The 10,924-nt window shown below is 45.2% G+C and overlaps 1 protein-coding gene across 1 annotated transcript; it reads right to left on the bottom strand.

Moving 5' to 3' along the window:
* Nucleotides 1-5,971: 5,971 nt before the first annotated feature.
* On the bottom strand, nucleotides 5,972-9,977 carry LOC120694609 (pectin acetylesterase 12-like). Its single transcript, XM_039977791.1, has 12 exons — nucleotides 9,339-9,977; nucleotides 8,433-8,515; nucleotides 8,173-8,302; nucleotides 7,982-8,055; nucleotides 7,738-7,824; nucleotides 7,524-7,648; nucleotides 7,346-7,406; nucleotides 7,125-7,178; nucleotides 6,960-7,037; nucleotides 6,747-6,852; nucleotides 6,516-6,661; nucleotides 5,972-6,393 (listed from the first exon to the last, which is right to left on the bottom strand). The coding sequence occupies exons 1-12, from the start codon at nucleotides 9,949-9,951 to the stop codon at nucleotides 6,277-6,279; spliced, it is 1,674 nt and encodes a 557-aa protein (XP_039833725.1). The 5' UTR covers nucleotides 9,952-9,977; the 3' UTR covers nucleotides 5,972-6,276.
* Between the last annotated feature and the right edge of the window lie 947 nt (nucleotides 9,978-10,924).

Raw genomic sequence — 10,924 nt, 5'->3', positions numbered from 1 at the left:
TGATTTTATATATTAATTCATGTGAACTAAAATAGTGCCAGTTGGATCGGCATAAAATGACACGACAAAAGTGTACCGTCTATATCACAAGAAGTAAGCGATGAACATACTAGTCTTGCTTGAAATTCATTTAAATCAATTATCTGACAAAAGAGATGGACAACAATAATCATGTGTTTTCCTTATCCGTTGTTCTTCCTTTTGTATAGGTATAGCTCTGGGTACCAATTCAATTATTTATTTGATGCAAAGCTTCAAGATATTGGTTGGCGCACGAAACTTGTTTTTTCAAGAAAATTATGGTTCTTGCGCTCTGAGAGGCATGCATAATCTTATATCGGTACAACAAGTAGGATTGACAGCCCTGGTGGTCATTGGACCAGCCTCTAAAGTATACGGAACCGGACTTCAAATTAAATCCTCGCGGCGCTATTCTCTCTAGAATTTCGAGGGCAGGTAATATTGTTCATGCCTATCATAGACAGAACCTGACCCCTAGTGTCCTACAGCGCAGGGGCTATTCTAACAACCTGCAGGATCGACAACAGTGTTGTTGATTTTAGTAAGCTGAATGATCGGTATGCATGCATACACATATAGTGTTGTTGTTTTCTCCATTATTTAACACACACACACACACACATGCATTCGCAATTATCATGAACAAATATCTGTCACAACTTGCGTAATTGTACAGGCACTATTGGAGGGATTCCTTTGGTTGGACAGGAGTTTCTTTTTTAGAACAGAGCGGTTTGATTCTAATCAAATCGGAGCTGGCAGCCGGCATAAAGATATACCGCATGGTAGGTACTCAATCATGAATAAATTATTTGGAGAGAGAGAGAGAGAGAGAGAGAGAGAGAGAGAGAGAGAGAGAGAGAGGAGAGAGAGAGAGAGAGAGAGAGAGAGAGAGACTGTGAATAATGGACTGGACGGAGACGTAGATAAAGTTTCCAGCGAGAAAGATCGAAATAATCCATGTTAACTGGGTGGATGATGCATACTGCGATCTTATTCCTCCTGCAGCCATACATATTCTGCACGTGTATATATAGCAGCATAGAAGCTAGACCGATGGATAGATCAATCTGAATTATGGAAATGGTTGGTTGCCTAGTTGGTGCGTGCTTCTGCATGTACCTGTCTGTAGTGAGTATAGCTTCTGAAATTTAATTTGATGGATTCGGATGTACATATATACATCCATGCACCCTCCACCAGCAATCCACAAATGCAATTCGCCCTCAGTTCAAGAATCGACATATTTTACTTTGACCCGGCCCAATCTTCAGACCCAGACTTAACCAGCAAAAGATACTAGTACTTCACTGCAATGGAACCGGTTCCTTTGCAATGCCACTGGCACGCGGGTCCTACTGTGCTGGGGCTTGGGACGAGTCCTTGCAGTACTGCAGAAGAGGTTCGTCCCACCACATCATATTCAACATTTCTAGAATATTTTCTTCGATGGTCGAGGGCTTTTGTTTTTCTTAATTATTTTTCTCAGGGGGAGGTTTCTGATGTAGCGGGGGAAATCCCCGACCAACATCTCCTAACCAAAAACCATCTTCCACTTGGTAAATAATTCTCATGAAATGTATTAAATAAACTAAATAACCTTGGGTATTTGAAAAAACATAAAAGAAAAAAAAATAAAGCTCAGATTTTTTTTAAAAATAAATCTAGTATCGTATATAGTTAAACCCAACATAGTCCATGAGCATTTTCAAATATGGAATGTCGTCTTACAATGATGCTGATTTCTACTCAAATCAAACGTGTTGAAACCTTGCCAGATATGGCCTGCCTTAAATTTTATTCTGAATATTTTTTGCGAGGAATTATTCTGAATATAATCACTAGAGAAAGCAATGTCGCAGCGACCCCTGTGGGGTGTACTACCCCATTAAGGCGCCAGCAATAGGAGCAAAAATGTGGCTGGTGATACAGAGGTAAAAGGGACAAGCGATGGGGAAACAGCCACAAGAAACAATCTTGCTGTAGACTGCTAGTTAACGTCTGTTTGACGACTCAATTTACATATATTTGCGACGACATGCATGTTAACAAAGCATGCACTGCAACTCTGGATTGTCAGGTAACCGACGTTGGTGTGTGTACATCTGAAGAGATACCTCAGATTGCCAGCACAGCACGCAGATTCTTCCAAGCGGTAGATCGATCGATCGATGACCTGGCCTCCAGGCACCAATGGTATTAGACAGTACAGTATCCGATCGATAGCTCGATACTCTGCTGATTGAATCTCCACGCACGCATGGCCGACAGCCACGGCGAGACATCCAGCAGGAACCATTAACCCGCCAGCCGGCCACCAAACACGGGCGGCCCGACATGCACACCTGTCCCGCTTGGCACGACGCCAACAAGGCTCTATATATATGTGACAACATGTGCCGGTACACATAACCAAAACTAGCGAGGTGTCCCGCGCAAATAGCGCGGGTAGCTAGTATTGTTTTTTATCCTAATATTTAGGCTCTTTTTAACTTTGAATTAAATGATTTTGTTTTGATGTTTCATTTTCATTGTTTTATCCTAAGGGTCTAGAGTCTAGATCAAGATATATAGCATCTTTTTTTATCATCATATTTATAGCACAAAATATGTACTCATGATAAATAGGGATGGTATATGTAGAAACATAGTTTTCATTTTTATTAAAAGCGACATAATCTTTTAGTCACATAATGTAAATTTCCTTAAGTTACCACAATGATATTCTTAGGTTTTAAAGAATCGATATGGGTGATTTTATTGAGAGGAGCTAGCTAATGTAGCCAGCCCTATTCAGCCCAATTATTATGTCCAACTGGGTTAGTTTCTAGCGTATTTGTTTTTTGTGAAACGTAGTATAAATGTATAGCTTACATACATGAATGCATATCTGACATGTCTCTTAAATCTTGTATTGGTGGATCCATTCATTTGCGAGTTGATAAAGCTACCTTCTAGCCGCGACGGTGTGGCTTCTTCACTTTTTGTGTAGGTGGTGTGGTGTCAAGAGGTTGATATTGTTGAATTTCCTCTGCTCTTCCACTTTGCCACCCCGATCGCCTTATCACTTCACTCCCTAGGTCACATAGCACTTTTGTGTCGATCCGGTAGATATGTCTCTTTGCCACGTGATGCTCTCTTCATGCTTTTGATCACTTTTTTTGTTTTTGTGAATTTATTGATGATTTTCAAATTCTAAGAAAAATAGCCATATTAGGACACTCAGTTCGCTTTTTTTGTAGTATATTCATTTGTGAGCTGATAAAACTACCTTCTAGCCGCAATGTGGCTTCTTCACTTTTTTTGGTAGGTGGTATGGTGTCAAAGGTTGATATTGTTGAATTTACTCTACTCTTCCACTTCGCCAGATCCTATTGTCTTATCCATCAACTTTGTCAAATCTCTTGGTGGTTACTTCACTCCCTAGGTCACCTGGCACTTTTATGTCAATTTGGTAGATAGATCTCTTTTTCATGTGATACTCTCTTCATAATATCACTTTTTTGTTTTTGTAAATTTATTGGTGATTTGCAAATTTTGAGAAAAATAGCCGTATTAGGACACTCAGTTCGCTTTTTTTTCCTGTAGTTCACAATATGATGTATTTTCTTTATTATTAATATGGCAATTTCTAGTCTTTTTGTGTGGTCATAGAGACTCTTTTAATACCCAACTCATAAGACAATATATCCATCAGGATTTTGTCTACATCAGGGCATGCTAGTTAGTTCCGTTAAACCAAGAATCTATTTGATTAGTTCATTTATGTTTTTCCTCATAGTGCTACTTTTAAGCATGAAAAGACACACATATATATGACTTCGACAAACTCACTTGTAAGCTATTTTGGAAACCTGCTGCAATTTCCTTTAAGTTGTGGGCATAGTTATTACCTGCTTAAAAACCATAAACCGATATAAAATCCAAACTAAAAACATAGCTTGCAGTACGTTTGACGCACATTCTAATGTTACCTGACCAGTTCTTTTGAAATTTCTTTTATACTCCTCTTGTTCGGATGTGCATGTTGCAGCCACGCAAACTAATTTGATCGTGGTTGATTTGAAGTTGCTCCTAAACTACACCAGCCGCCTAGGCTTGCCTCATCACAACTCCTGACCAGGCTGCTGTTCAATCTAAAATATAAGATTCCATATTTAGTACATGTCGCATGTACAATATTGCGTATGGAGTATGGACTCTTGAGCTAATTATTTTTATTCCTAACTTTTAAATATATTTGTTAGTTGTATTAGACATGGACTCTTTAGGTGAGTCTAGACCGTTAAAATCTAACGGTGTATATTCTTCTCTTTTTTATATTAATGTGAGAATTTCTAGACCCTCTCGGCGAACGTGGTGACTTTTTTTAATACTATTGTAATAAGATAATAGATAGATTAATTCCAGGCCACTCGGACTACCTGCTGCTGGAGTGCCATGCTGCGGCAAAGCTCTGGCGATGGCGCCTCCCGGCATTGCAACGCAGCGATTCGGACTACTGGAGTTCTTTGTTTGTCATGTAGTACACTCTACCACCATACTGTAATTCTCTAATCCTGCAGATCAACTCTGCTTGTAAGCGGCCATACGCGCTAAACTTTCACCACCGGCTTGCCGGCATGAATGAAAGCTAATTCAGGTGGGGACTCTTCGTCCCCGGTGTTTCCCTCAAAAAAAAAATTCTAGGCCACTCAAAGTTGTCACGGCGATAGGCCCGGCCGATCGTGCGCCGTCCGTGCAGGGCATCCAATACCCACCCACCGGTGATGGGATTTGTCAATGCACGCACGGGCGCACCGCGCAACGCAGGCCAGTGCGCCATCGAGCAGCCACACGTGTGACATGCCCGATCCAGGCCACATCTATCACCGATCAATGTGCAGCGCCGGCCGGCCGGCGGCTAGCAGTAGGAATTAATCTGGCGATGGTCTGACAGCGGCCAGCCGGGCCGTTCCCGTCGAGCAACAGGGCCATGCGCCGCGCACACGCAGACGCCTCCCGGTCCCTTGCGCGCGCGCGCCTTCAAGTAGCTGCGCGTACGCGTACGCCGGCCGGCCGCCGCGCGTCCGTCGCATCGGCGGCGGCGTCCCCACGGCGGACGCGCACGTCGCACCCGCCCAGAGAGCGAGCGCCGCCCCGTCGCCCTCGGCCCGTGGGCGTGGCCGGCGCCGAGTGGGGAAGCAGTGCTCGGCTCCCTGTTTGGCTGGCCCGGGCGCGCGGGCGGGGACGTCGCTGTACGTAGCCAACCTTGCGTCGCCGTCGCGTGTGCGCTGTCCGTCCGTCCCTCCGTCGGGGCGCGGGTGGGACTGGGACACGGACGGACTCGCCGCGGTCGATCGATGGATTCGTACGTGCTGGTCGGCGTGCTTTCGGACGCTCGACGCCGAGCGCGTCTGGGCTAGCTCCGAGCCGCCACTCCATCCCCCTACGACGCACGTTTATTCGTACACACCGGAGGGGCTCTCCTTCGTCCTCGCTTCCGGCCGGCGACCGACGGAGGTCGAGAGATGTGTGGTCGCCGGCCGGGATCAGGGAGTAATGCTCACGTTCTGCTTTCTCCCCCGATTGTCATATCGAAACTCCAGACCGGGAGTTGGGGGCCCAGGTGAATTGAAACTGAGGGGCTGGGGCACGCGCGCGCATCCGGCCCGGCGGTTAGACTTTCCGTATCATATACTGGGCTAGTTTCTGGTCTTCCCTCCCCGCCCTGCCGCTGCCGCTGCCGCCGACTCGTTGCCGCCCGCCTGAGTCTCCAAAAAAAAAAAAAAACTCGTTGCCGCCCGCCACGGCAGACTGCCGCCGGCCGAACCATGGAAAGGCCGACCTGCTGGGGGCTGGGGCCTAGGGGGGACTCCGATCGCAGTCAACCCCGCCATGGCATTGACCAGAATCGTTGCCAGAAGCCCAGAACCACCGCACACACGACACATTACATTGGCACCACTAATTTAAGGTAACTAAACTCCACGCACAATTTTCCTTCATACTATAATCACGTTTCTTACATGAATATATAGCATCATACAGTACAATGATAGGGTCTAATTAAATGTTCAGGCACATGATGAATGGTGTGTTCAATGAAAAAGAATCGATATCATGGTTGTGAAGCTAACGCAGGGACCTCGCATTTTTCGGGACGCCTGCACCCTCTCTATATCTGTATCCTTTTTTCAACTTTTGATTCTATACCCGTTGGGGGGTAATGTTCCTTTCACCATCCGAATCATGGGCGGTGAAGAATAATTAGTCTTAATGGTCTCCCCTGAACACGAGGTGATGGCAAGTGTTATCGCAAGGGTATGCGCAGTCTGTGTACTTGGCGACACCCCTCTCGAAGAACCAGTCACCGACAGCTTCAGCAATTCTCTGCGTGTGGTAACAAGTGGAAGGAGTGTCATCACAATAGGCAGGACACTGGATGCGTGCAGGAATTTTACCGCGCATCTGAAACAAAGATGGTTTCTTGTTTGTAACTGCCGCACGCGTACCTTGTTACCGAGACGTGGTGAGTTGTTTGCGTACCATGTATCCTGCCTCTCGCTCTGACAGTGCGCAAAGCATGAGTTGATGAACATGCCATTTTGCCTTGACGCAGAGAAACCCCTTACAGAATCAAGCATTTGGTTCCTGAAACCTGCATCGCACATAGTAGATCAGCCTATCTTCCCATGGTTAATAAAATTATTACAATCAAAAGATCTTGGAAAGCAATGAAATACCTTGTAAAAACTGAAGTTGGTTGCTATTACAGTAGGCATGGTTCGTCCTACATTTTGACCATAGACCTTGGGGGTCAGCGGTTTTGGGGGCCACGCTTTGTTGAAGCTGGAAACCACAGGATACTAAATTACTTCACTGAATAGTGTTGCTGATTACCCTTTCAGTGTAAATTCCGGATCAGCTACAGCATTAAGTATATACATAACAAGTACCTGCCACACATCATAGGCAGTGTTCAAAATGAAAGTTGGGGTCTGGATGTTTGGCACTACGTTCTGCGGGAAAAAGCACTGTAGGAAGCAGAGAAGCACTGGTTAGAAAAAGTGAAATTTCTACATGTTTCAATCTTTGATGGATATCCTTGATGTTTGTATTACCGAGGTTTTGTCCATGCGGGAGGTGCAAGACCTAGGCAAACTTCTTCCAGAACCCTGAAAATTTTAGGTATTAGAGCATTGTAGGAAAAATGAAATCACTGATATTGGCACAAAATTATTATGATATAGACTGGTAGGGGCACCATAGGTAGAAGTAGGATTTGCAGCAAGAAAAAACAAAAATAAAAACAAAACTATATGGCCTCCAAAGTGACACATACCTGCAATCTCACAATGCCATTGAAGAATGATCTCATTTCCCGACGACCAGAAACATCAACACTGCACATGGTTCAAGGATCAATGTGCATTAGTATACAATTGATCGATAGGAAACAAACATTTAATTGAATAAAAAGATTATAGGAAAGCAAGTTTCATCTATTTGCGTGAACGTACGTGTCAAGAAACATTCCAGCATCGGCCAGGCATTTGACTCTGGTATTTGATGGAAACAATCCACGGAATTCATCACAGTGAAGTATGGTAGAAACACCACCAGCAGAGCATCCAGCAAGAAGGGCCTGGTACGATAAATTGTGTCAGGAGATGATTATGAATCCACAAAAGCTGAAGAAAAATGAGTAAAAGTGGAAGAAATGAGGATAAATACCTGATTAGCATAACGCATTCCTTGGGCCATCAGGTCATCCATAGCAGCCTGCCAAATGCGCTGACCTCGGAAATAAAGGCCTGCAGCCTAAAGAAGGAAAACACTGACAATGAATTGCTGTGGTTCCGTAACAAAAAAGAAAAGGCAACATGGATTGTTGAATTAATATCCTCAAAGTACATATTTAGTATTTAGTGAAACTAAGGAAATAGAACTCCACAAACTGAGACAGAATTTCACTAACCGAATTAGAACCGTCGCCAGTGAAGGATCCACCATCACAGTACCGGACCTTCACTCTGTTCCAGTTGTAGAAATCTAAGAGACAAAAAAAAAACATCATTACGACAGCACAACATAAATAAACTAGATAATCAACAGCAATATTCTTTTTTTTTGTCAGCAAAGGCACAGTATGATGTTTGAGAAGAATACCAGGATTCTCTTCAGGTCTGTTACTCATTATCCCAGTAAACTGGAGCTGCCTCTCCATATGATTTGACGACCCACGGCGATTGCCCTTGCGGAGCACACAGCTGCTAACATCATTGCACCAGCCTCCACCCTGAATACCATATGAAACACTAGCAGATGTTAAGCCTAAATGGCGCATTGAAATGTCTAATAGTACAAGTGCCGTTTGCATAAGTTCGTCCGCGACTTCACATCTATGTGAATTGTGATGTATTTCTCACCTCCAGGTTGACAAGCCAACTGTTTGCTCCTGATCCAAATCCTCGGTGCAGGTGGTAACCCGGTAAGCTTCCATCCAAGCACACTGTGAAATAGTATAGCAGGGCGTAAGCATCAACTTTTACCAGCCTACCCTCTGCTACAGGCTCGAATAAATTTTAATGCGCATTCAAATTCTGATAAAACATATAAGCTGAACTAATTTCTCGTGAACTATATCATCGCTGCTATTGTTTGTTAAAATCAAAAGAAATAGCTAATCAGAAGACTTTCTTTGATCAAGTTTACACAAACAAGATCGTCATATGCAACACCTTGCAACAGATTAAAATCTTTAGCAATTTACAGCTTCTAAACAAATAGGAACCCGAGTCGCAAAATTGTTTGATGCCTACCAAAAGTAGATACTAGTCACAGGGCAATCACTCATAACAGCATGCAAATCACATGGTGACTGATGGTATTGAGCCCCTTTTTCCCAATCAGGTAGCAATAATTCACCCTGACGGTCCTAAAGAACAATAATTCATCATGGCAACCACCAACAGTGCCAAGGCTAGATCCACGCCCTTACAAGTCCCAGGATCCACAAACGCTGCATGATCACTCAATCTATATAAAGGGATATGCAAGAGGGAAAAGAAAACGAACAACCACAACCAATCTAATAATATATAGATGCGCTGACCAACCAGGGTCAACACAGGCGAGGAACATGCTTCACACGACTCAATGAGCCAATCTTTTTTTTTTTGGTACTCAATGAGCCAATCTAGGCACTCACACTCGAGTCTCGAACCACTGAGGCACTGACTGAGCCCGAGAAGAACTCGCGTGACTGCTAATAAAAAACTAATTTTTGCAATAAAGAAAGGAGCAATTCTGCTGCTGAGGCAAGAAAATCTCACCGGCTCCCTTGGCGGCCGCCGACTGGATGAGTGTAAGGCCAACGAAGACGCCGGTGCTGCCGCCGGAGTTGGCGTCGGTGCCGTACACCTGCGTCTCGTTCCACCACGGCTCCGAGCCAGGGGCGGCGGCGCTTGCTCCCACAAGGACGGCAAGAATCACGGCGACAACACGAGAAGCCATGGTTCTTTGCCCTCCCCGGCTCTGCTCTGTCCCGCCTCGCCGCGGGGGAGGCGTGAGCACGGGAAAGAATGGATCTGGGAGGGAGGGGAGGTGACGGCGAAGGGAGGAGAAGAACGGCGAGCGCGGAAGCGGCCAAGGAAGGAACTTATACGCAGAAGCAGAGCAGAGCAGGGCCAAAGCGCGGCGCGCAGCTGGCTGGCAATGGCCAATGGAGATTCTGTAGCGTAGCGCTAGCCGAAACGTGCAGCGCGGCGTGCCGCGGCCTGGTGCGGCGTTACAGGTGTGAGGAAGTAAAGCATCTCCCGCCTCGTGAGGGTGAGGTAACGGAATTACAGCACCATGGAGGGAGGGAGGGAGGTGGGGAGGAACAAAAAGATTGGGAGAACTGTGTGACCGCATTGATGCTTTCGGTTCGGAGCTTCCGCCCGCCATTGCATTACAGCTGTGTGCTCTGGCTGCTCTGCTGTGGTTGGTCTCCGGGGCTTCATTGCGAGAGAGAGCACAGGCACAGATTTTTCATTGGGAGGCGCAAAAATAATCAGTGCTGTCGGCTCCTGCTACCGTGACATGATATCTACCGAAAATGCATCTGTTACTGAAAATACTGATTGGAACAGAGAAAATGGCCGTGTTTCGTTTACACCGTGAAGTTTTTTTAAAAAAAAATGAATGTATGCATGGAATACTAAACGAAGTTTATTTGCGAAATCTTTCCACTGATGAGTGTAATTTTTCAAGACGAATTTAATAAGCCAAGTTCCATCATGATTGGCTACAGTTATGCTACAGCGACCGCACCTAATCATCCCCTAATTGTACGATCAAATGTCTCATTAGTTACAGTGCTGCTACAGTACCATATTTATGGAGGTTATTTCATAATTAGACTTTATCTAATACTCTTAATTAGTGGTCAAAGTATCGAAAAATTTTCATGATTTTTTTAAGGCTATCCAAACACGGCCATTGCAAGCTGTATAGCAGGTCTCTCTCATCATTAAACGGTCAACGAACTCCCATCCCATCCCGAAGCACTACTGCGTCTTGTTCTTCTTGTGCGACCTACAACGACCACCACATCCACCTTCAACAAGAGTCAGAGACAGCGGAGTATAGTAATTAACGGCCGCTAACCACACTTTGATGACCGACCAGTTTGGCGACGGAGGCGCCCAGGAGGCTTAGGATGAGTGGCAGAGCCAGGGGGTGCTGGGGTGCTCCAGCCCCCTACTCCCATAGAACCTATGGAGCCCCCCAAAAGCCCCACAACATTTTTCAGGCATGAGTGAAGAAGAGGAAGAAAAAAGGAGGAGGAAGAAGAAGAAAAAAGAAGGAGAAAGAAAGAAGAAAGTAAAATGAGCACCCCTCAATCCTAGCTCCGCCACTGCTTAGGAGTTAGGATAGG

This window comes from Panicum virgatum, chromosome 2K (genome assembly GCF_016808335.1).
Source record: "Panicum virgatum strain AP13 chromosome 2K, P.virgatum_v5, whole genome shotgun sequence".
In the NCBI taxonomy this organism is placed as follows: domain Eukaryota; kingdom Viridiplantae; phylum Streptophyta; class Magnoliopsida; order Poales; family Poaceae; genus Panicum; species Panicum virgatum.
The sequence above is the reverse complement of the archived record's forward strand: the minus strand, read 5'-3'. Positions and strand labels throughout refer to the sequence as shown.

Coding starts and splice junctions, on each gene's coding strand:
- LOC120694609 (XM_039977791.1), bottom strand. CDS start 9,951: ATGGCGGGCGGAAGCTCCGAACCGAAAGCATCAATGCGGTCACACAGT. Junction 8,516..9,338: donor GGCGGCCGCCAAGGGAGCCG/GTGAGATTTTCT, acceptor ACTATTTCACAG/TGTGCTTGGATGGAAGCTTA. Junction 7,825..7,981: donor CTGGCGACGGTTCTAATTCG/GTTAGTGAAATT, acceptor TTCCTTCTTTAG/GCTGCAGGCCTTTATTTCCG.